This window comes from Poromitra crassiceps (genome assembly GCF_964638095.1).
Source record: "Poromitra crassiceps genome assembly, contig: HAP1_SCAFFOLD_58, whole genome shotgun sequence".
Classification (NCBI taxonomy): domain Eukaryota; kingdom Metazoa; phylum Chordata; class Actinopteri; order Beryciformes; family Melamphaidae; genus Poromitra; species Poromitra crassiceps.
Genome location: NW_028152259.1, coordinates 1707626 through 1735000, shown reverse-complemented (window position 1 = coordinate 1735000; position 27375 = coordinate 1707626). Strand labels below are relative to the sequence as shown.

Genomic DNA, 27375 nt, shown 5'->3' with positions numbered 1-27375 from the left:
TTCTTCATGCTTAGCAATTCTGCTGTGTCAGCAACACCTGGCTCCGTTTGAAAATGTGTGTTTCTCCTAAATGTCTGGCCGTGTGTGTGTGTGTGTGTGTGTGTGTGTGTGTGTGTGTGTGTGTGTGTGTGTAGGAGTACAACCAGTGGTGTGTGGTGGAGTCGTCGGGCCAGGAGAGCATGTGCCTGTCGCCGGGGGCAACCAGATGCTACAACTTCAGCTTTGTGGCCAAGACCGAAGACGTGGGCAAGAAGATCGAGGTAGAGCAGGCCCACATACAGACCAATATACAGTCAGGAGGCAAAACAAACATTCTTAAGCTTGGCATTCATTGTGCTCTGTACTTGTGCGTGTGCGTGTGTAGATGACAGGTGTGGAGGTGATGCTGGGCAGTGACAGCAGGGGGCGCTGTGTGTTTGTGACCTGGAGAGGAGCAGGAGGAGACGCAGCCTCAGGCCACGAGGCACTGCAGGCCAGCCGCTCTGCCCGACCCAGAGCCCACACAGCCAGGGGGCGGGCCCAAGACTGGGACTGCATCAACATACAGCACAGCACCATGTAAACACACTCACACACACACACACACACACACACACACACACACAGAGCCCACACACACACACACACACACACAGAGCCCACACAGCCAGGGGGCGGGGCCAAGACTGGGACTGTGCGCGCCGTACGGTATCGGTCTCGGGAGTGAATAATCAGACTTGACTCAGTCTCGGATGAATTAAATGTATGGTACAATCAGAAGATGCGCCCGTCGGCGAGTGGGATAAGCCTGCTGCAGGTCAGCACCTCTCAGCACATAATAGCCTGACATATAAGTCAGTGGTCCACATATATCAATAAATACATAAATCAACTTGCAGGAACGTCACAGCAGCAACACGTGATGTGTGACCTGATAAAGCCTTTCACTTGTCTGACAAACATGTTGACTTGGACGTGCCTTACGTTCATTACTTTCCATGTTTCACTCACAACTGCTTTGAAGTGTTAGTGAACTGAGGTTAGCAGATAACACATTAACGTAACCCAGCCATTAGCCATGTGCCCGGCTCAGGCTACAGTTAGCAGACAGTTAGCGTGGTGCGTCCATTCATGTATTTTTCCGAAACCCATAGTAGTCAAATGTCCCATTGGACCGAGAAATACAAAGCCATTGTTGGCGAAGGTCCATTGGTCCAAACTCCATACAAAGCTGCCCTGGCTGCAGTCCAGCAGCAAAAGCCTGTGCCGATGACAGCCAGTAGCCATGTGCTTTGTGTTTACTTTCTGTTAACGTTCGTCTCGTCAATGAAAAATACACATACAATACGTCATAGTTTTTATGATCAGGATCTATTTTTAGCTCATCATTGTCTCGTCTTTGTCACGGAAAAAAAGGGCAAACGTTTTTATGCCTCCACCTGGCGATAGCCGTGGCTGAAGGCATTATATTTTCGGGTTGTCCGTCACAGGACGCCTCGATGGAATTGCTTCAAATTTGGCTCAAACATCCACTTGGACTCAAGGATGAACTGATTTGATTTTGGTGGTCAAATTTCAAGGTGACCTCAGGAACGTCATTTTCATGCTGGGTAATGCGATATCTCAGGAACGGTAAGAAACGGAACGTTGTTTTGTTTATTAAATGACCGTCTGCGAGATATAGTGTAATGAATTATACTTGACCACTTGTCTGTCCGTCGTCGGCGCAAAGTTATGGCCCGCGTTTCTCCGTTTTTTGTATGATGGCAACTTTAGAGAAATACTTTTGACCTGCTGGATTATATTGATTGGTCGCTCATCAGAAGCATGGATTTAAGACTCCTTTTCCACAGTTTTGAAGAACACCATAACTTTAACCAGGTGAGTGGTGATTGCTGCACGCCTTCCATCTGACACTGTAGCACTGTCCCGTTTATACTTTCATCTTCACCTCAAAACTCACAGTGCTCTGTGCCATCTCCCCCCCCCCCCCCCCTCCCCCGCCAGTGAAATTCTACGTTACATTTATTTTCCCGTTGTTATTTTTTGTTCTCGCTTAAACCGAATGTTTTATGGTCACTCACGATTCAGTAGGTCACGGGTTGGCTTGGTTTGAGCCTTAAAACTCGTTATATAAGGATTTATCTAAATGTCTACGGAGAAAATGAATGCAGAACTTTACTTGCGCGACAATTTACGTCACGTGCCTTTTGAGCTATTACCATTATAAGTCCTTATTACATGAATGGGTAAAAAAAAAAATCTGTGTCCCACCTCTTAACTACTGGCCCATTTCAAGGGAGATTTTCCAACATCTTACACTTACAATGTGTTTTTCCCCTTCACATTACCCTGCAGGTATTACATTATCAGTTGCTACGTGCACTGCTCTGTTTGCCACAGAAATGTGGTGAGCTGGTTGTCTTTGTTCCTGTCTTGTTAGGATCATCTCCAGAGTCCCAAAGATCTGTGTGGAGCTGAGCCACCAGCCTCCTGCGCTCACCAACGAGATGTACTGCATCACCCTCACCGTCCAATCACAGGAGGAGGGCGTGGCCAGAGATGTTAAACTGACGGCCGGCCTCAAACCAGGTACGGTATACAGAACGAGCTGCAGTACAGCAGAAAGGACACAATTAATCCAATCCATGTTGGATTTGGCCAAGTGCAATATCCAATGGCAGGAGCAGCTGGAATTTAATGAAGGTAAAAGTGTGGTGCTTCAGAGATGCCCCGGCCTACAAATCATATTGTCCAGTCGTAAGGTAACATGCTTGTTTGTTACAGACTCCAGCAAAAATCACATCATTTATATATGTGGGACTATATTTAGTGGAAATATTGCATCCCCACTAAAATCGGGAGAACATCTTCTGTACCGTCATGGTAAGGAGAACCTGTTTTTGTCTTGCCAAACTCCATGGTAACATCGTGTGTATGTTTTGTGTTGATTGGTCTTCATGGTAGCATTAGGTGCTTTCAGACTAAAGGCCGTTTCACACAGATGCGGTGCGGAGGCGGAATGCGGTACGAAATTCCGTGCGAATCTTCCGCATTGCAACCTATACACACAGGTCCGGTGCGAATTATTCGCAGTCCCACGTTCATTTTCCGCAGCGGAAAAACAGTGTTCAATGTAACCAGTAGTTAGTGTCCCTCCTGGGCTCCCGTCTAGTAGGACAGCACCACCTACCCGCAAGCGCAAGCTAGCTACTAGTCGGCTAACGTCAGACAGACAGACAGACAGACACAGCAGCGAGACAAGCCATGAAAAGAAACTGGAGGCAGGGAAATTTCCATCAGTTGAAAAAACAATGAGAAGAGAAAATGGAAGCAGTAGCAGCGGACCCCAAATTTGATGCTAAACTGATAGTTAGCACTTGGATACAAGTGGCTAACATTAGCTCCATCCATTTACAACAGTGGTTTACAACGTTAGCAAGTAGCAATTTGTTACACAACAGCTACATTACCATCTTCAGTGGATCCCAGCTGCTGGGCGAATTGAAGATCTATTGTCGTTGATTTCGGTGTTGATCGTCATGGTGGTTGTCATATAAAATAAAATTGGATGTTGAGAAACCAAATTGATTAGCCGGGGGGTTTGGCAAGAGTAGTGGAGGTATGACATCAGCTGTAAACAAAGGATTTCATTGGTCAAACGTATTTTCCGCAGGTGTTTCCGTGCAGACGTCAATGTCCATTCGGAAAAATAAAATGCCGCATGAATGTTCGGCCGCGGTGTGCAAGCTTCAATTACAACTAATTAAAACATCTTTTTGCGAATGTCCGTGTCAATTATTCACACGGAGATCCGCACCGGTGTGAAACGGCCTTAAACAGTTCTGCGGACTCCCTGAGAGGAACTGCCCAGTGGGGAGGTTTCCAGAGAACTACATACCTCCAAGGGCTTTTTTCTGTTTGCAGTCGCCCCGCCAATAGGAACCATAGGAATGCTGAAGTGAGGCCGGTGGTTAGCATGCTAAACGCTGCTATTGTAGTAGCTTGACAGCAAAGCATAAAACACTAATGAGGGTTTCCAAATTCCAATCGTGGAAGTTGGAAACCCTCATTAGTGTTTTGCTTGCACCTGTGTTTACCCTGCCTTTTCGACACAAAATGTCCCCCGTGAGAAGGGTCTATTGTATCCTAGCACTATGAAAAGGTTCCTGCGGTCCCAAAGCACCGATTGTGTGTATGCGTTGTTTTGATTGGTGTCTCCAGGCCAGGATGCCAACCTGAGCCAGAGCACCCAGGTGACGCTCAGCGGCTCCACAGTGTGTGACGACACAGACCCTGCCCTGCTGCCTGACATCCCTGTGGGAGACCTCCACCCAGGCCAGAAGGTACACACACACACACGCACACGCACACGCACACACACACACACACACACACACACACACACACACACACACACACACACATAGGGCTGTGTATAACGCACAGAGCAACGGCCTGGAACAGAGGAAATAGGGCCATGTGTAATGCATGGATTAACGTCCTGTAAATAGCTGACTTCCTGCCACGCAGTGCATCATATCCTTATTATCTGATCCTGCTGTATTCACCTCTCTCAGCCTGCTGCGCTTTGCTGTGTCACCTTTAACTACGCTATGCATTTGAACCTATCGCCCACAGTGAGCAAGGTTTTCCCACGAGGACCAGGAAGTAACCCTGAAAACTGTAATTCCTCGCATGGCCACTTGAGGCAGGGCTCAGAAGTCCCGTCGTTCCTGACCGTTCACCCCCATGTTAAAATGCCTGGCCCTTAACTCATTGAGTGCCAATGACGACTAAAGTCGTCAATTCAAATAGTAACGTAGAGTGCCAATGACGACTAAAGTCGTCAATTGCGTTTTTTGACGGTGGGACGTGGATCAAAGCCTGATGCATCTCCTGAAAAAATATGGGGGATGTTGAAGGTGTATAAGCTATTTTACGGACCCATTAGGTGGCGACAGTGCTCTCCAGATTAGAGAAAGGTGAGGAAAAAAACAGAGAAGAAGCCATGGGGAAACGGAAACCGATGCATGCTGTAACGTTAGCTGTGCCTGTGAACATCAGCCAATCTGCTCCCACAATTGAGCCTTTCTGTCTGTTGCGATAGCCCCTCCACATGATTAGTTGCCAGAAAAGGAGCACCCGACAGCCGACACCAGTGTCTTTCTGAAAAGATAAATTATTCTCAGCTGGAAGCGCTGGGAGCCGGCGACAAAAACGGCGGAACGCTGTGAAAATAGGCTGGATGCAGCCAGCGCACTTTGAAACGTGCAGCGGAAAATTCAGAGCAGAGAGCCACCAGAGACACTCCCACGGAGGAGGGGTTTGCAGTTGAGGGGGGTGGGGCACGCAGGGCACCATACAACACCGACCCAGACAGCAGGCTCGATGGACAGATTGGCAAACACAAGCTGGAATATCTGATGCCCACCAGCAGTAAATCAAGACCAGCAAGAAGGTGTAGGGTCTGCGCACGCAGGGGCCAGCGCTGCTGGTTGCAGCTAAAAAATATTATTTTGCCATCTGTTTTATTGAAGGAAATTATTTTTGAGGTGTCACTACATCAGAAAATATTAGGTTCAGGGTCAGTGATGTGCTTGAAATGCTTCATTTCACAAAAGGCTCATTATCTCAGCTTCTAGTTTGAAACGTCTGTTTTTGCTGAAACCAACCTATCTTCTCCTGCTGATAACTAAAGAACGGAAAATGATATCAATAAACTTTTTTTTGCTGATGATACAAGATAGTCTCATCGTTCTTTGGGCGTGTTCGGTGTTTACATAGTAATATCACACAATATTCTGTGGGTCTTGAGAAATCACTGAAAACGCTCTGAAAGGGCTGGCACTGGGAGCATCCGTTTTCCAAAAGTGGCTGGCACTCAATGAGTTAACATGGTTTTGGTCTATATAGTTAATTTCACCTTTTCATAACAACTGTAGGGGCGTCATTTTTTTTATAACTCGCCCGTTTGGAGTAAAATAGACGATAGGAAAGGGGGTGATTGACAGATCACCTGTCCAGTGATCGCGCAGCTTGCCGATCACGGACCAATACCAGGCGGAGCTGCGGCTCTGGGGCTCTGGGAAACTCCCATCTCACGTGAGGAGGTGCAGACGGACTCAACCCATTCCCTCCCACTCTGCTGACGAAAAATCAAGATGGCGACGGTCCAATGTTTGAACTCCAAACGGGAGCCCAAAATCAATGGGACAGCTCTGTCCATCCTTTTTTAGGTCAGTGGTCAGTCACCCACCTACCTGCCTACATGTTCAGCTCCCCAAATGGCAAAAACAATAGTAATCCAGTATGTGCATTTGTCTCCAGGTGGAGAGGTGTGTGTACGTGAGGTGTGTAACGACTGGGCCAAGGGTCTTCCTGTTCCACGTGGCCTACAGCATCGACACCACTGTGGAAGGACAACCCATCAGCTGCAAGTGTCACAAGGTAAAGCAGCAGCCAGGTAAAGCAGCAGTAAGGTAAAGCAGCAGTAAGGTAAAGCAGCAGCCAGGTAAAGCAGCAGCCAGGTAAAGCAGCAGCCAGGTAAAGCAGCAGCGAGGTAAAGCAGCAGCCAGGTAAAGCAGCAGCCAGGTAAAGCAGCAGCCAGGTAAAGCAGCAGCCAGGTAAAGCAGCAGCCAGGTAAAGCAGCAGCCAGGTAAAGCAGCAGCCAGGTAAAGCAGCAGCCAGGTAAAGCAGCACTAACACCAGGTGTATTTTCACCCGGAGAACCAGGCTTGCTAAACCAGCCTATGGGGGTGCCACTAAGCATGATGGGGCCACGACGTACAGACTGAACTTAATGGAGCAATGTGTTTTCAAGCACCCCGAGTTTGAGAAAGGAAGCTATTTCAGGGGTACAGTACAAATGTGGGACTTTAACTTTACTATGATCTAAAATGATGCAGTAAAAATGCTTGATTTTGAGTTGCAGGAAAGCTTTGCTGCTTTGTATCATTACAAGGTCAGTCATATATGCAGATGGGCAGCCTTGACCTTCTCTTCATGTTTCTCCTGCACTGAGCGCTCTGCACTTTATTCCAGCACTTCTGTATCAGAATGATGCGTTAGGCGTTTCTTTTCATTCTTTCTGTGTGCGCACATCCGCGGAGAATCGCATCGAGCCTTAACTCATTGAGTGCCAATGACGTCTAAAGACGTCAATTCAAATAGTAACGTAGAGTGCCAATGACGTCTAAAGACGTCAATTGCGTTTTTTGACGGTGGGACGTGGATCAAAGCCTGATGCATCTCCTGTAAAAATATGGGGGATGTTGAATGTGTAAAAGCTATTTTACGGACCCATTAGGTGGCGACAGTGCTCTCCAGATTAGAGAAAGGCGAGGAAAAAAACAGAAGAAGCCGTGGGCACTGGGCACACGGAAACCGATGCATGCTGTAACGTTAGCTGTGCCAATCTGCTCCCACAATTGAGCCTTTCTGTCTGTTGCGATAGCCCCTCCACATGATTAGTTGCCAGAAAAGGAGCACCCGACACGAGCGTCTTTCTGAAAAGATAAATTATTCTCAGCTGGAAGCGCTGGGAGCCGGCGACAAAAACGGCGGAGTGCTGTGAAAATAGGCTGGGTGCAGCGCACTTTGAAACGTGCAGTGGAAAATTCAGAGCAGAGAGCCACCAGAGACACTCCCACGGAGGAGGAGTGTGCAGTTGAGGGGGGTGGGGCACGCAGGGCACCATACAACACCGACCCAGACAGCAGGCTCGATGGACAGACAGATTGGCAAACACAAGCTAGAATATCTGATGCCCACCAGCAGTAAATCAAGACCACGCAGGGGCCAGCGCTGCTGGTTGCAGCTAAAAAATATTATTTTGCCATCAAAATTCCTTTGTTTTCGCTCTTTTATTGAAGGAAATTATTTTTGAGGTGTCACTACATCAGAAAATATTAGCTTCAGAGTCAGTGATGTGCTTGAAATGCTTCATTTCACAAAAGGCTCATTATCTCAGCTTCTAGTTTGAAACGTCTGTTTTTGGTGAAATCAACCTATCTTCTCCGGCTGATAACTAAAGAACGGAAAATGATATCAATAAACTTTTTTTGCTGATGATACAAGAGAGTCTCATCGTTCTTTGGGCGTGTTCGGTGTTTACATAGTAATATCACACAATATTCTGTGGGGCTTGAGTTATCACTGAAAACGCTCTGAAAGGGCTGGCACTGGGAGCATCCGTTTTCCAAAAGTGGCTGGCACTCAATGAGTTAATGACTCAGACCAGCTGGTGTTTCTGCAGGCAGACAAATGGAGGATATTTCTCTGTGTGGAAAACATATAGAGAAGGTCAGCACTGTCCATCTGCTTATATTACTGAGATTATAATGATATACAAAGTGGGTTAAAAATCGCAAACCCTTCCTTTAATATGCAGCTTGTCCTACAGTGTATCAGTCATTTCCAGGATTTTTTCTCTTTTATTGCACCCCATAATCAAAGAATAAAGTAATGTCCCTTACAATTTAGTGTAACTTTTTAATGTACAACGCTAAAACCTCTCTCTGGGGGGCGAAGACGCCTTTGGGGTGCCAACAATTCCTCTATGCAGGAAAAGCCTTGCTGTCCCAACCTGTATTTGAAGAAGCACTGATCTAGAGTCAGTGCTGACGCTGAGCACTACCTCCTCTGATTGACTCCTCCCTTTTCTCTTGCAGGATGAGACTGTTACCATAGAGACCGTGGTCCCATTCGAGGTGTCTGTCAAGTTTGTGTCCACCAAGGTCTGTAGCTGATGCTTTATAGCACAAGTGTGTCAGTGTTTGTCTGTGAGTCTTTTAGCTTTTGGCTCAACAATGTTCATCCATGTTTCTGAGTCTAATGATCTAAAACACTGTTCTTTTAGATTGTCTCAGATAGAGATGAAACTATTCAAATTTAAAATTGTATTCTTATCACGATTATAATGACCAAATGTATCGCTGTTATAAGTATTTATTATCACGGTATCTATTATAAAAGGGAGCAATGTTTGTTTATTTCAATTTTTGTCCGACTGATGATGTCATAGGAGGCATTGTGACAGTGATGTGTCATAAGACTGATGATGTCATCAGTGATGTCATAAGAGCAAAATCATCTTATGACATCACTGATGACATCATCAGTCTTATGACGTCACTGATGACATCAGTGATGTCACAATGCCTCCTATGATATCAGTGGGACAAAAATGTAAACAAACAAACAGACATTGCCCACTTGCTGGTAGAGCTGCCGAAAATAATCGATTCAGAGATGCATCGCGATGCTTAATAGGACGATTCTGAATCGATTAACAAATATCAAAAATCGATTATTTATTTATTTATTTATTTTTTATAATGAAATAAAATAGAATGTAAGTACATGCAGTTGTTTATTTTAATTATGGATCATAATACAATGCAATTCCAAATGCACTTTTATTTTAAAAGTAGCCACACAGTGAGAAAAAAGAAAGTGAGAAAAAATAAATCATGTATTGCGGAAAAAGTTTTTTGATTGATTGATTGATTTATTTGGTGAAAAAAGTCACAGACCTTTCACCGAGGATAAAAACACAATAAGGCCTTGCGGCTTATTTCCATTGCGGTCCTCAGTGATGCATCGATTTAAGATGCATCGTATAATCGAATCGAATCGAATCGTAGACTTGTATAATCGTATCGAATCATGAGATCAGTGAAGATGCACAGCTCTACTTGCTGGGGCACGCACACACGCACACTCACACACACACACACTCACACACACACACACACACACACACACACACACGCACACGCACATGTAAAATTAAGGGGCACACACACACACACATGTAAACTTAAGGACAATAACATTTTGTGAGCAACACACCCACGCACGCCAATAGAGGAGGCGAGGCCACGCAGCAGCCAAGCTTCATTATGCAAGCTGCAGGGCGAGGCCACGCAGCAGCCGAGCTGCGTATGCCAGCTGCAGGGCGGGAATAGCGACTAGGAATTGAGTGTGCCAGATGCCTAGTTGTTAAAATGTGCTGAAAATGTTCAAAAAGTACTGATAATACGCTCAATAATAATAAGTTATAAGTTTTATATTGAAAACTCCAGATTCACCATGTTTTTCAAAGCACTGTAATCACGGTAACACGGTTTATCATTAAACTGGTAATCATTTCATCCCTAGTCTCAGATGAGAAAGCGATTGCTTGTGTTACCATGTATTCACACTAGGTGTGTCAGGATTCGATTTGACTTTCAATTTAAACTACTCCTTAAAGTACTCGTTTGCCAGAGGTAATAACTTATGCAGTAATAATAATAACTCAAACTGCCAAAAAAAAGACAGTGGCTTTTTGCAGGTGAAGAAACTCAAGCTGTTGTTTTAAAGTACCCTTCTGCCATCTAGTGGTTGCCTGGGTCCAGACCTTCCAATCCGCCCACTCCACTGAGTTGAGTTGTGGCTGCTTCTGCTTTAGCATCATGCTATGCAACAGGGATTTCTTGGGGTGAAAAAAGGATTAGTCTATCAGCGTAGGGGACTAATGTTTAGCCAATCAGTGTCAATAAACAGCACAAACACATCATGAGTGATAAGAGATCATTATTCATTTATCCTATGTTTCTTTTAGATTTTAAATAAATAGGCCTACAGATTTTGGAAATTTAGACTGAGATTACACATTACTTCCACTCGCAAACAAGACATGCAGGTTTTATTGAGTTTATAAACTACTATAGGCTCGTGGAGGCAGAAACTGCTGTTCAAAGAAATTAAATGACTGATGTGAATAAAAGTGGTAACGTTAGACAGTCCTTCAGTAACAGACTAATATCCAACACGGATTTTTGATTCTGACATACAGTAAAGCTCCGCTATAATTAATACACTTTGATGTGCGCTTTGAATTAATGTGGAAATAGGCGTGTCTGGCGCTGTCCATATTGCATTGTGATTGGCTAGTTCTTATAAACCACGCCTCTTTCGTGGGCACGAGCTCCTGTGCACGCGCATTTTCATGTGCACGAGCTCAGAGCTGGTTAGGGAAATCCTAAATTGACAGACCCAGCTGATAACCTCCTTCGTGGTATCTTTTAGCTAGCTTTTTAGTCAAACCAGATCAAGGGGACAGATCCTGGATCTGTTGATCTCCATTCGTGGTACACGCCCTAGCTCAGACAAGTGGCTCATTTATAAACAGCCTCTCAGAGCCAATCAGGACACTGCTATTTCACATTTTCCCAGGTTGGTCCAGCCTACATTAGTTAACCCTTTACTGGCTGTTTATGATGAACAGCCAGTGGGTCACCTGTGACTAGTCAACTACCTTTTGGGAGTAGTCGATGACTGGGTGTGAATGCCCTAGTTTACAGGGTGAGTCATTGGATTGGGTGATGGCAGGGATCACTTCTGTCTTGATGACTGATTTAATGAATTAAATTATTATGATTACGGTATATCTGCTTGTATCTTTGAAGTTTGAGCCGTTGGAGCGGGTAGCAGTGGACATCCCCTTCCTGTTGATGAGCGACCTGCTGTCGTCGTCTCCTTGGCCCCTCCTGCTGGCCGCCTCCTCTCTGCAGCTGGTTACCATGACGAGCAGCACCCCCCAGCTCCACTCACAGCTACAACAAGGTATCTGTTTATTTTATATATCTTATATATATATATATATATATAATTTATTTCTTCATTTATTTATAATGATCCCCATTAGCTGACGCCTAGACGACAGCTAGTCTTCCTGCGGTCCAAGACAACAACACATGCTACATGACAGACATACAAAGAAAATGAAATCAAATACAAAGAATCAAAAGCAACACACTAACGAATAAGAATAAAACATCCATCTATCCATCCATCTTCAACCGCTTATCCGGGGTCGAGTCGCGGAGGTAGCAGTTCCAGCAGGGGACCAGCAGGGGACCCCAGACTTGCCTTTCCCTGGCCACATTAGCCAGCTCTGACTGGGGGATCCCGAGTCGTTCCCAGGCCAGCGTGGAGATATAATCTCTCCACCTAGCCCCTCGCTCTGCCCCGTGGTCTCCTCCAAGCTGGACGTGCCTCCAGGAGGGATCCTTACCAGATGCCCCAACCACCTCAACTGACTCATTTTCTATGCAAAGGAGCAGCGGCAGAATTAAAAGGGGGTGGGGGGAAACAAGGATTAAAAAATGCACACACACACACACACACACACACACACACACACACACACACACACACACATATATATATATATACACAGAACCGTTCCAAAAAATTTGAATATCATGGAAATACCATGGATGACCGTGAGCTTCAGCGGATTGTCAAGCAAAGACGATTAAAAAATTTGGCGGAGATTCAGAGGGAGTGGACTGAGGCTGGAATCAGTCATAACTGAGAAGTAACTGTTGATTTTCTTCACACTATTCTAATTTCTTGAAATACTGTTTTGGGGGTTTTGTGGAGCTGTAGGCCAAAATTATGAAAAATGAAACGAATCAAGGCTAGAAATATTTCACTTTGTGTGTAATTAATCTATAATCTATGTGTGTGTGTGTGTGTATATATATATATATATATATATATATATATGCTTCATTGCAAAACTACCTAGATTTTGTTGATGTCGGGGCACACTATATGATCTTTAGGTATATTATTAAGGCTGGGGTTCACGTCAGTGCCTGATCACCCTGTCACAGATTATTTTCCAATAATTATCGTCTCGGTGTGTGTGTGTGTGTGTGTGTGTGTGTGTGTGTGTGTGTGTGCGTGTGTGTGTGTGCGCGTGTGCGTGTGTGTGTGTGTGCGCGTGCAGTGGTTCTACAGACAGGCGAGTGTGCCAGCGAGTGTTTCTGTCTCCAGTGTCCACCGGTCACCAACGGCAACAACACTGTGGCTACAGGACAGTACTTGATATCATGGAGGAGGTACACACACACTCACACATACTGTACATACTGTATGCACATGAAAATGCACAAAACACATTTCTAGATCATGTATCAAGAGATAGACCATAATATATCCTCCCTTTGTCCATGCTTGGCTGTATAAACTCGGTTAAGAGGTTCCACTATCTTTGTCAAAACATTCCCATCTTCCTTACATCGGCTTTCTTCAAAGAACTGGGCTCCATAATTCTGTCCTACATCTGGAACTATAAGAACCATAGAATTTCAAAAATTCACTTGCAAAAACCCAAGTCTGAAGGAGGGCTGACCTTACCAGTGTTTAGGCACTGCTACTGGGCTGCCAATGTTTTGGCGGCAAGGGACCCCTGTGGCTAAAACTGGAGGTCAGCTCTAATGCCAACTCCTCCCTGCCAGCCATGTTATTTTCTAAGCTAGAGACGCCTGGGGCTTTAAATAATTTAGCTTTTATTATGAAAAACTCTGTCAGGATCCTGAGCCAGGTTAGGTGCATTTTGAGTATATACCAGATGTTTCTGTTCATACAGAAAACAATCAACTGCACCAAAGATGGATCTATCCCAACAGATCATCTTATCAAAACAGCACATAGTTAATGAGGGGAGAGACAGAGCACTGATTTCTAACCCCACATAGGATAAGCAATAACCACGCCCTGTGGCGCCGGGATTGGCCAGGAGCAACACTGGAGGGCACGCAGCCCAGCGATTTCATGAACCAACTGAATAGCTCTTGAGAACGGACAGCGATTTCGAGAGCGGACATTGAAATGAATTATGGTCACCTACCTTCCTTAGCATAGTAATAATAATAATAAGCATAATAATTGTAATCTACACAATGTACACAATCTACAAAAACATGCAATAATATAAACGGTCTTGTGTTCACGTTCATAGCTCATATAATATAATGTATCATATCGTTAATTTTAAGCTCAATTCTTACCCAGAGAAAAGGTACAGCACTGAAAATGTAACAAGCAATAGTTTTTTAAACATCTTTATTTTAAAAGATGAAAAACCCCAGGTGCTTTAGTCCCAAGCTTCAATGCTCCTGGCCAATCCCAGCGCCACAGGGCGTGGTTATTGCTTATCCCATCTGGACGGCACGGTGGCTCAGTGGTTAACACTGTTGCCTCACAGCAAGAAGGTCCCGGGTTCGAACCCCGGTCGTCCCAGGTCCTTTCTGTGTGGAGTTTGCATGTTCTCCCCGTGTCCGTGTGGGTTTTCTCCGGGTGCTCCGGTTTCCTCCCTCCACCAAAGAAAGACATGTATGTTAGGGTTAATACTCCTGTCAGTGCCCCTGACCAAGGTACTGGCAAAAGAACTGGAGTTGGTCCCCGGGCGCTGCACAGTGGCTGCCCACTGCTCCTAGTTCTAGGAAGGTTCCTAGTAGAGGATGGGTCAAATGCAGAGGATGAATTTCCCCAAGGGGATAAATAAAGGATAACTTAACTTAACTATGTGGGGTTAGAAATCACGCAGCACATAGAGACAGAGCACATAGTTAATGAGGGGAGAGACAGAGCACATAGAGAAGTCCCACTGAGGCTGGATTTGAATTTTTTTATTATTTTGCAACAGAATTGATAACCTTGTTTTAAAGACCCATGAGACATGTTTGATACAGTTAAAAAATAGCATGTGAACTTTATTGTACCCTTCTGTTAACAGACAGTCGTCCGGTCCAGACAGTCCTCTGGTCCAGACCACAGTGACTCTGCCTCATGTCATGCTGGAGACGGTCCCTCTATACGTCCATGCTGGTCAGTATAATATGTTGCTGCAATGAATAGTTTTTACACTCCATGTCCGTATGCCTACTGCCTATAGATTATACTATACTATACTATACTATATTATACTATATTATACTATATTATACTATACTATACTATACTATCTACTGCCTAGCCATTTATGACACGTTATGCTTATGTAGAAATGTTGCAAATACATGCCAGATATTGAGTCAAACTCACAAAAAGACGTTTCAACACTTGATACATTTGCCGTTAGTTATCTTCCTACTTCTTATCTCTGTATATTGATGTAACCGCTACGCTGCATACAGACACTAAGACAAATTCCTCGTATGTAACTTGCATACTGTGGCAATAAAAGTGATTCTGATTCTGATTCTGATATATTAACCATATTTCCATATGCCTGTGTGTGTGTGTGTGTGTGTGTGTGTGTGTGTGTGTGTGTGTGTGTGTGTGTGTGTGTGCGTGTGCGTGCGTGCGTGTGCGTGCATGCGTGTCTGTGTGTGTGAAGAGCTGCCATCGTTTGGGCGGGTCAGAGAGTCTCTGGCGGTGCGGTACCACATCCAGAACAGAACGTCTCTGGTCCAGGAGGTGGAGATGGCTGTGGAACCCTCTGATGCCTTCATGTTCTCTGGACTCAAACAGGTGAGCTGAGACTCCAGTCCACTGTTAAAGGGACAGTTCACCCTAAAATCCAAAAGTGCTATTTATCCATATAGATCATTTTGTGTTAGTTGCCTGAGTTTTGGAGATATCGGGCCTAGAAATTCCTGCCTTCTCTCCAATACAATGGAACTGGATGACACTCGGCTTGTTGTGCTCAAAGCACACACAAAATACATTTCAAAAACTCAACAGCAACGTCTCTTTCCAGAAATCATGACCCGGTTGCTCAAGATAATGCACAGACCTTGTTATGAGCAGTTTAATGTCGGAACTATTTTCTTTCAACCAAACTACACCCACTAGCTGCTAGCTAGTTCCTACATGAAACTGCAGCTACCAGCAGCTAGCTAGCAGCTAGTGGGTGTAGTTTGGTTGAAAGTGGTAAATGGTAAATGGCCTGCATTTATACAGCGCTTTTATCCAAAGCGCTTTACAGTCAGTAGGTACATTCACCCATTCATACACCGATGGTGGCAGGCTGCCACGCAGGGTGCTGGCACACCAACGGGAGCAATTTGGGGTTCAGTGTCTTGCCCAAGGACACTTCGACATGCAGACTGGAGGAGCCGGGAATCAAACCACCGACCTCTTTCATCCAAAGCGATTAGTGATGACCCGCTCTACCTCCTGAGCTACAGCCGCCCCCAACAAGAACATTGTTCCTACATGAAACTGCTTACTATAGAGAGCTCCAGGAACGAGTCCGGAAATCATCGATGCTAACAGCCCTGGTTCTTCACAGTTTTCGCCTATGGTAGTTTTGAATGGGTTTTTGGCGCGATGCTTCTAACAATCTCTCTGGGCAACGCTGGCTTAATCAAATGCGAACCAGTGTTTAGTAATATCATCTTCACACATGAAGACCACTTTTATGAGTTTTGAAGCTTTTATGTGCCGTTAAAAGGGTGGCTAGCTAGCAAACGGCTAAATGAGACTACAATGTCGACGCGGATATTATACGTCATCACGAGTGAACGCGGAAATTCTTTCTCTCGCAATCAATGCGTGGACGCCTATGCGACAGTGTGTAGTTCTGGATTAGCTTAGCACAAGCTTTTTACCTCTAGGGCTCGCAGTTACGCTTCAAAACTCATGAAAGTGGTCCTCATGTGTGAAGATTATCCCGCTGAACCTTGGTTCGCGTTTGATTAAACTTGCGTTGCCCACAGACATTATTTGAAGCATCGCGCCAAAAACCCATTCAAAAATCCCATAGACAGAAACAGTGAAGAACCAGGAAGTTCGGGACTTCCGCATTCAGCCTACAAAAATACGTCATCCCTGGAGCTCTCTATAAGGTATGTAGATTACATTGAGCAACCAGGATATGATTTCTGGAAAGAGACATTCCTGTTGAGTTTTTCAAACTTTTCAGGGAGAAACAAAGTTATGGTGGACTGTTTTTTAACATTTCAGAAAGTCCAAAGCCGCTTTTGAACTGACATTGAATCGATTATGCTACAGCATAACAGACGACAGCATTATGTTACCAAATCTGCTTCCATCCTAAATTGGGCGAAATTGGTCTCAAATTGGATCTGGATTGTTGTCACCCTGCAGTAATTTAGTCACAAATAAATACATGGACAGAAAGATGCATTAAACTGTGTGTCTGCCTGCTGACGTGCTCTCGTGTGTGTGTGTGTCTGTGTGTGTGTACTTATGTGTGTGTGTGTGTGTGTGTGTGTGTGTGTACAGGTGCGTCTGCGTATCCTGCCCGGCTCCGAGCAGCAGATGCTGTATAACTATTACCCTCTGATGGCCGGGTATCAAACCCTCCCCCAGCTGAACATCAGCCTGCCCCGCTGCCCCACTGCCAGCCCACACACACTGCGCCGCTTCCTGCCCCAACGCATCTTTGTCAAGGTACACACACACACACACACACACACACACACAGAGTGTGGCACTTCCTGCCCCAACGCATCTTTGTCAAGGTACACACACACACACACACACACACACACACACACACACACACACACACACTGCGCCGCTTCCTGCCCCAACGCATCTTTGTCAAGGTACACACACACACACACACACACACACACACACACACACACACAAAGAGTGTGGCACTTCCTGGCCCAACGCATCTTTGTCAAGGTACACACACACACACGCACACACACACGCACACACACACACACACACACACACCAACCCCACCCAGGGCTTCAGCCATAACACCTCTTTCTAATATATACATTACACACACTTAGAAGGCTGTGCGCCCCCTGGTGAGTAGCCTTTGTACCACCGCGGTTTGGTGTTTAATTAAAGCCCCATTCAGCAACTTTTCCAAGTTTTGCTATTGGGGAAACAGCGTCCTCTGGGTGCAATAGCATCGTTATCGATATCGCCGTTCAACGTCAACAAAACACAGCGCCAGAAAGCTCCATGTACATGTTGTGACATCGGGTACTCACCACATGATGAAATAATAATCCATTCTTACGTGAAACGTCATTTTCGTAGCAAATCCACAGGAGTTACTTCCTTGTTTTCATGAACACAACGCTCCCGCTTTAAGTCAACAGACTTAGTGTTAGTATGAACACATCACACACAGTCCAGCTATGTACTAGTCAACAGACTTAGTGTTAGTATGAACACATCACACAGTCCAGCTATGTACTTTAAGTCAACAGACTTAGTGTTAGTATGAACACATCACACACAGTCCAGCTATGTACTAGTCAACAGACTTAGTGTTAGTATGAACACATCACACAGTCCAGCTATGTACTTTAAGTCAACAGACTTAGTGTTAGTATGAACACATCACACAGTCCAGCTATGTACTAGTCAACAGACTTAGTGTTAGTATGAACACATCACACACAGTCCAGCTATGTACTAGTCAACAGACTTAGTGTTAGTATGAACACATCACACAGTCCAGCTATGTACTTTAAGTCAACAGACTTAGTGTTAGTATGAACACATCACACACAGTCCAGCTATGTACTAGTCAACATACTTAGTGTTAGTATGAACACATCACACAGAGTCCAGCTATGTACTTTAAGTCAACAGACTTAGTGTTAGTATGAACACATCACACACAGTCCAGCTATGTACTTTAAGTCAACAGACTTAGTGTTAGTATGAACACATCACACACAGTCCAGCTATGTACTTTAAGTCAACAGACTTAGTGTTAGTATGAACACATCACACACAGTCCAGCTATGTACTTTAAGTCAACAGACTTAGTGTTAGTATGAACACATCACACACAGTCCAGCTATGTACTAGTCAACAGACTTAGTGTTAGTATGAACACATCACACACAGTCCAGCTATGTACTAGTCAACAGACTTAGTGTTAGTATGAACACATCACACACAGTCCAGCTATGTACTTTAAGTCAACAGACTTAGTGTTAGTATGAACACATCACACACAGTCCAGCTATGTACTAGTCAACAGACTTAGTGTTAGTATGAACACATCACACACAGTCCAGCTATGTACTAGTCAACAGACTTAGTGTTAGTATGAACACATCACACACAGTCCAGCTATGTACTAGTCAACAGACTTAGTGTTAGTATGAACACATCACACACAGTCCAGCTATGTACTAGTCAACAGACTTAGTGTTAGTATGAACACATCACACACAGTCCAGCTATGTACTTTAAGTCAACAGACTTAGTGTTAGTATGAACACATCACACACAGTCCAGCTATGTACTAGTCAGCAGACTTAGTGTTAGTATGAACACATCACACACAGTCCAGCTATGTACTAGTCAACAGACTTAGTGTTAGTATGAACACATCACACACAGTCCAGCTATGTACTTTAAGTCAACAGACTTAGTGTTAGTATGAGCACATCACACACAGTCCAGCTATGTACTAGTCAACAGACTTAGTGTTAGTATGAACACATCACACAGTCCAGCTATGTACTTTAAGTCAACAGACTTAGTGTTAGTATGAACACATCACACAGTCCAGCTATGTACTAGTCAACAGACTTAGTGTTAGTATGAACACATCACACACAGTCCAGCTATGTACTAGTCAACAGACTTAGTGTTAGTATGAACACATCACACAGTCCAGCTATGTACTTTAAGTCAACAGACTTAGTGTTAGTATGAACACATCACACACAGTCCAGCTATGTACTAGTCAACAGACTTAGTGTTAGTATGAACACATCACACACAGTCCAGCTATGTACTTTAAGTCAACAGACTTAGTGTTAGTATGAACACATCACACACAGTCCAGCTATGTACTTTAAGTCAACAGACTTAGTGTTAGTATGAACACATCACACACAGTCCAGCTATGTACTTTAAGTCAACAGACTTAGTGTTAGTATGAACACATCACACACAGTCCAGCTATGTACTTTAAGTCAACAGACTTAGTGTTAGTATGAACACATCACACACAGTCCAGCTATGTACTAGTCAACAGACTTAGTGTTAGTATGAACACATCACACACAGTCCAGCTATGTACTAGTCAACAGACTTAGTGTTAGTATGAACACATCACACACAGTCCAGCTATGTACTTTAAGTCAACAGACTTAGTGTTAGTATGAACACATCACACACAGTCCAGCTATGTACTAGTCAACAGACTTAGTGTTAGTATGAACACATCACACACAGTCCAGCTATGTACTAGTCAACAGACTTAGTGTTAGTATGAACACATCACACAGTCCAGCTATGTACTTTAAGTCAACAGACTTAGTGTTAGTATGAGCACATCACACACAGTCCAGCTATGTACTAGTCAACAGACTTAGTGTTAGTATGAACACATCACACACAGTCCAGCTATGTACTAGTCAACAGACTTAGTGTTAGTATGAACACATCACACACAGTCCAGCTATGTACTAGTCAACAGACTTAGTGTTAGTATGAACACATCACACAGTCCAGCTATGTACTTTAAGTCAACAGACTTAGTGTTAGTATGAACGCATCACACAGTCCAGCTATGTACTAGTCAACAGACTTAGTGTTAGTATGAACACATCACACACAGTCCAGCTATGTACTTTAAGTCAACAGACTTAGTGTTAGTATGAACACATCACACAGTCCAGCTATGTACTAGTCAACAGACTTAGTGTTAGTATGAACACATCACACAGTCCAGCTATGTACTAGTCAACAGACTTAGTGTTAGTATGAACACATCACACACAGTCCAGCTATGTACTTTAAGTCAACAGACTTAGTGTTAGTATGAACACATCACACACAGTCCAGCTATGTACTTTAAGTCAACAGACTTAGTGTTAGTATGAACACATCACACACAGTCCAGCTATGTACTTTAAGTCAACAGACTTAGTGTTAGTATGAACACATCACACAGTCCAGCTATGTACTAGTCAACAGACTTAGTGTTAGTATGAACACATCACACACAGTCCAGCTATGTACTTTAAGTCAACAGACTTAGTGTTAGTATGAGCACATCACACACAGTCCAGCTATGTACTACTCAACAGACTTAGTGTTAGTATGAACACATCACACAGTCCAGCTATGTACTTTAAGTCAACAGACTTAGTGTTAGTATGAACACATCACACAGTCCAGCTATGTACTAGTCAACAGACTTAGTGTTAGTATGAACACATCACACACAGTCCAGCTATGTACTAGTCAACAGACTTAGTGTTAGTATGAACACATCACACACAGTCCAGCTATGTACTAGTCAACAGACTTAGTGTTAGTATGAACACATCACACACAGTCCAGCTATGTACTAGTCAACAGACTTAGTGTTAGTATGAACACATCACACACAGTCCAGCTATGTACTAGTCAACAGACTTAGTGTTAGTATGAACACATCACACACAGTCCAGCTATGTACTAGTCAACAGACTTAGTGTTAGTATGAACACATCACACACAGTCCAGCTATGTACTAGTCAACAGGCTTAGTGTTAGTATGAACACATCACACAGTCCAGCTATGTACTAGTCAACAGACTTAGTGTTAGTATGAACACATCACACACAGTCCAGCTATGTACTTTAAGTCAACAGACTTAGTGTTAGTATGAGCACATCACACACAGTCCAGCTATGTACTTTAAGTCAACAGACTTAGTGTTAGTATGAACACATCACACACAGTCCAGCTATATACTAGTCAACAGACTTAGTGTTAGTATGAACACATCACACACAGTCCAGCTATGTACTAGTCAACAGACTTAGTGTTAGTATGAACACATCACACACAGTCCAGCTATGTACTTTAAGTCAACAGACTTAGTGTTAGTATGAGCACATCACACACAGTCCAGCTATGTACTAGTCAACAGACTTAGTGTTAGTATGAACACATCACACAGTCCAGCTATGTACTTTAAGTCAACAGACTTAGTGTTAGTATGAACACATCACACAGTCCAGCTATGTACTAGTCAACAGACTTAGTGTTAGTATGAACACATCACACACAGTCCAGCTATGTACTAGTCAACAGACTTAGTGTTAGTATGAACACATCACACAGTCCAGCTATGTACTTTAAGTCAACAGACTTAGTGTTAGTATGAACACATCACACACAGTCCAGCTATGTACTAGTCAACAGACTTAGTGTTAGTATGAACACATCACACACAGTCCAGCTATGTACTTTAAGTCAACAGACTTAGTGTTAGTATGAACACATCACACACAGTCCAGCTATGTACTTTAAGTCAACAGACTTAGTGTTAGTATGAACACATCACACACAGTCCAGCTATGTACTTTAAGTCAACAGACTTAGTGTTAGTATGAACACATCACACACAGTCCAGCTATGTACTTTAAGTCAACAGACTTAGTGTTAGTATGAACACATCACACACAGTCCAGCTATGTACTAGTCAACAGACTTAGTGTTAGTATGAACACATCACACACAGTCCAGCTATGTACTAGTCAACAGACTTAGTGTTAGTATGAACACATCACACACAGTCCAGCTATGTACTTTAAGTCAACAGACTTAGTGTTAGTATGAACACATCACACACAGTCCAGCTATGTACTAGTCAACAGACTTAGTGTTAGTATGAACACATCACACACAGTCCAGCTATGTACTAGTCAACAGACTTAGTGTTAGTATGAACACATCACACAGTCCAGCTATGTACTTTAAGTCAACAGACTTAGTGTTAGTATGAGCACATCACACACAGTCCAGCTATGTACTAGTCAACAGACTTAGTGTTAGTATGAACACATCACACACAGTCCAGCTATGTACTAGTCAACAGACTTAGTGTTAGTATGAACACATCACACACAGTCCAGCTATGTACTAGTCAACAGACTTAGTGTTAGTATGAACACATCACACAGTCCAGCTATGTACTTTAAGTCAACAGACTTAGTGTTAGTATGAACGCATCACACAGTCCAGCTATGTACTAGTCAACAGACTTAGTGTTAGTATGAACACATCACACACAGTCCAGCTATGTACTTTAAGTCAACAGACTTAGTGTTAGTATGAACACATCACACAGTCCAGCTATGTACTAGTCAACAGACTTAGTGTTAGTATGAACACATCACACAGTCCAGCTATGTACTAGTCAACAGACTTAGTGTTAGTATGAACACATCACACACAGTCCAGCTATGTACTTTAAGTCAACAGACTTAGTGTTAGTATGAACACATCACACACAGTCCAGCTATGTACTTTAAGTCAACAGACTTAGTGTTAGTATGAACACATCACACAGAGTCCAGCTATGTACTTTAAGTCAACAGACTTAGTGTTAGTATGAACACATCACACAGTCCAGCTATGTACTAGTCAACAGACTTAGTGTTAGTATGAACACATCACACACAGTCCAGCTATGTACTAGTCAACAGACTTAGTGTTAGTATGAACACATCACACAGTCCAGCTATGTACTAGTCAACAGACTTAGTGTTAGTATGAACACATCACACAGTCCAGCTATGTACTAGTCAACAGACTTAGTGTTAGTATGAACACATCACACACAGTCCAGCTATGTACTAGTCAACAGACTTAGTGTTAGTATGAACACATCACACACAGTCCAGCTATGTACTTTAAGTCAACAGACTTAGTGTTAGTATGAACACATCACACACAGTCCAGCTATGTACTAGTCAACAGACTTAGTGTTAGTATGAACACATCACACAGTCCAGCTATGTACTAGTCAACAGACTTAGTGTTAGTATGAACACATCACACACAGTCCAGCTATGTACTAGTCAACAGACTTAGTGTTAGTATGAACACATCACACACAGTCCAGCTATGTACTAGTCAACAGACTTAGTGTTAGTATGAACACATCACACACAGTCCAGCTATGTACTTTAAGTCAACAGACTTAGTGTTAGTATGAACACATCACACACAGTCCAGCTATGTACTAGTCAACAGACTTAGTGTTAGTATGAACACATCACACACAGTCCAGCTATGTACTAGTCAACAGACTTAGTGTTAGTATGAACACATCACACACAGTCCAGCTATGTACTAGTCAACAGACTTAGTGTTAGTATGAACACATCACACAGTCCAGCTATGTACTTTAAGTCAACAGACTTAGTGTTAGTATGAACGCATCACACAGTCCAGCTATGTACTAGTCAACAGACTTAGTGTTAGTATGAACACATCACACACAGTCCAGCTATGTACTTTAAGTCAACAGACTTAGTGTTAGTATGAACACATCACACAGTCCAGCTATGTACTAGTCAACAGACTTAGTGTTAGTATGAACACATCACACAGTCCAGCTATGTACTAGTCAACAGACTTAGTGTTAGTATGAACACATCACACACAGTCCAGCTATGAACTTTAAGTCAACAGACTTAGTGTTAGTATGAACACATCACACACAGTCCAGCTATGTACTTTAAGTCAACAGACTTAGTGTTAGTATGAACACATCACACACAGTCCAGCTATGTACTTTAAGTCAACAGACTTAGTGTTAGTATGAGCACATCACACACAGTCCAGCTATGTACTTTAAGTCAACATACTTAGTGTTAGTATGAACACATCACACACAGTCCAGCTATATACTAGTCAACAGACTTAGTGTTAGTATGAACACATCACACACAGTCCAGCTATGTACTAGTCAACAGACTTAGTGTTAGTATGAACACATCACACACAGTCCAGCTATGTACTTTAAGTCAACAGACTTAGTGTTAGTATGAGCACATCACACACAGTCCAGCTATGTACTAGTCAACAGACTTAGTGTTAGTATGAACACATCACACAGTCCAGCTATGTACTTTAAGTCAACAGACTTAGTGTTAGTATGAACACATCACACAGTCCAGCTATGTACTAGTCAACAGACTTAGTGTTAGTATGAACACATCACACACAGTCCAGCTATGTACTAGTCAACAGACTTAGTGTTAGTATGAACACATCACACAGTCCAGCTATGTACTTTAAGTCAACAGACTTAGTGTTAGTATGAACACATCACACACAGTCCAGCTATGTACTAGTCAACAGACTTAGTGTTAGTATGAACACATCACACACAGTCCAGCTATGTACTTTAAGTCAACAGACTTAGTGTTAGTATGAACACATCACACACAGTCCAGCTATGTACTTTAAGTCAACAGACTTAGTGTTAGTATGAACACATCACACACAGTCCAGCTATGTACTTTAAGTCAACAGACTTAGTGTTAGTATGAACACATCACACACAGTCCAGCTATGTACTTTAAGTCAACAGACTTAGTGTTAGTATGAACACATCACACACAGTCCAGCTATGTACTAGTCAACAGACTTAGTGTTAGTATGAACACATCACACACAGTCCAGCTATGTACTAGTCAACAGACTTAGTGTTAGTATGAACACATCACACACAGTCCAGCTATGTACTTTAAGTCAACAGACTTAGTGTTAGTATGAACACATCACACACAGTCCAGCTATGTACTAGTCAACAGACTTAGTGTTAGTATGAACACATCACACACAGTCCAGCTATGTACTAGTCAACAGACTTAGTGTTAGTATGAACACATCACACAGTCCAGCTATGTACTAGTCAACAGACTTAGTGTTAGTATGAACACATCACACACAGTCCAGCTATGTACTAGTCAACAGACTTAGTGTTAGTATGAACACATCACACACAGTCCAGCTATGTACTAGTCAACAGACTTAGTGTTAGTATGAACACATCACACACAGTCCAGCTATGTACTTTAAGTCAACAGACTTAGTGTTAGTATGAACACATCACACACAGTCCAGCTATGTACTAGTCAGCAGACTTAGTGTTAGTATGAACACATCACACACAGTCCAGCTATGTACTAGTCAACAGACTTAGTGTTAGTATGAACACATCACACACAGTCCAGCTATGTACTAGTCAACAGACTTAGTGTTAGTATGAACACATCACACAGTCCAGCTATGTACTTTAAGTCAACAGACTTAGTGTTAGTATGAACGCATCACACAGTCCAGCTATGTACTAGTCAACAGACTTAGTGTTAGTATGAACACATCACACAGTCCAGCTATGTACTAGTCAACAGACTTAGTGTTAGTATGAACACATCACACAGTCCAGCTATGTACTAGTCAACAGACTTAGTGTTAGTATGAACACATCACACACAGTCCAGCTATGTACTAGTCAACAGACTTAGTGTTAGTATGAACACATCACACACAGTCCAGCTATGTACTTTAAGTCAACAGACTTAGTGTTAGTATGAACACATCACACACAGTCCAGCTATGTACTAGTCAACAGACTTAGTGTTAGTATGAACACATCACACAGTCCAGCTATGTACTAGTCAACAGACTTAGTGTTAGTATGAACACATCACACACAGTCCAGCTATGTACTAGTCAACAGACTTAGTGTTAGTATGAACACATCACACACAGTCCAGCTATGTACTAGTCAACAGACTTAGTGTTAGTATGAACACATCACACACAGTCCAGCTATGTACTTTAAGTCAACAGACTTAGTGTTAGTATGAACACATCACACACAGTCCAGCTATGTACTAGTCAACAGACTTAGTGTTAGTATGAACACATCACACACAGTCCAGCTATGTACTAGTCAACAGACTTAGTGTTAGTATGAACACATCACACACAGTCCAGCTATGTACTAGTCAACAGACTTAGTGTTAGTATGAACACATCACACAGTCCAGCTATGTACTTTAAGTCAACAGACTTAGTGTTAGTATGAACGCATCACACAGTCCAGCTATGTACTAGTCAACAGACTTAGTGTTAGTATGAACACATCACACACAGTCCAGCTATGTACTTTAAGTCAACAGACTTAGTGTTAGTATGAACACATCACACAGTCCAGCTATGTACTAGTCAACAGACTTAGTGTTAGTATGAACACATCACACAGTCCAGCTATGTACTAGTCAACAGACTTAGTGTTAGTATGAACACATCACACACAGTCCAGCTATGTACTTTAAGTCAACAGACTTAGTGTTAGTATGAACACATCACACACAGTCCAGCTATGTACTTTAAGTCAACAGACTTAGTGTTAGTATGAACACATCACACACAGTCCAGCTATGTACTTTAAGTCAACAGACTTAGTGTTAGTATGAGCACATCACACACAGTCCAGCTATGTACTTTAAGTAGGGGTGTCACAATATATCGTCCCACGAAATTTCGCGATAGTAAAACGTCACGATATGTATCGTTGAGATGAAATCTCATATCGCAAAAAAAAAAAAAAAAAAAAATTTTTTTTTTTTTTTTTTTTCAAAAAATAGACTAAGAAACGTCTTTGTTTGTTGAAGTTCAATGTGTGGAAAGTAGTTCAGTTGAACAAGTCTCTGAAGAGACACATGAGAAGTTATACAGGAGAGAAACCATTCAATTGAGTTTCTGGCAAAACTGTTTACTTGACAGGAAAAACTGAAGATGCATAAAAAATAGATTAAGAAAAGTCTTGTTGTTTGAGTTTGAAGAAA

The 27375-nt window shown here is 43.0% G+C and overlaps 1 protein-coding gene across 1 annotated transcript in view; it reads left to right on the top strand.

Moving 5' to 3' along the window:
- The window catches only part of LOC310800742 (trafficking protein particle complex subunit 11-like), a 72204-nt gene that overhangs the window by 36891 nt on the left and 7938 nt on the right, over positions 1-27375 (top strand). Inside the window, exons 19-29 of the mRNA XM_083664677.1 lie at positions 135-260; positions 365-558; positions 2423-2571; positions 4204-4325; positions 6310-6429; positions 8652-8717; positions 11436-11592; positions 12767-12878; positions 14558-14649; positions 15161-15294; positions 17014-17181. Of these exons, the coding sequence (XP_083520803.1) occupies positions 135-260; positions 365-558; positions 2423-2571; positions 4204-4325; positions 6310-6429; positions 8652-8717; positions 11436-11592; positions 12767-12878; positions 14558-14649; positions 15161-15294; positions 17014-17181 (1440 nt within the window). The remainder of the gene's footprint in view (positions 1-134; positions 261-364; positions 559-2422; positions 2572-4203; positions 4326-6309; positions 6430-8651; positions 8718-11435; positions 11593-12766; positions 12879-14557; positions 14650-15160; positions 15295-17013; positions 17182-27375) is intronic.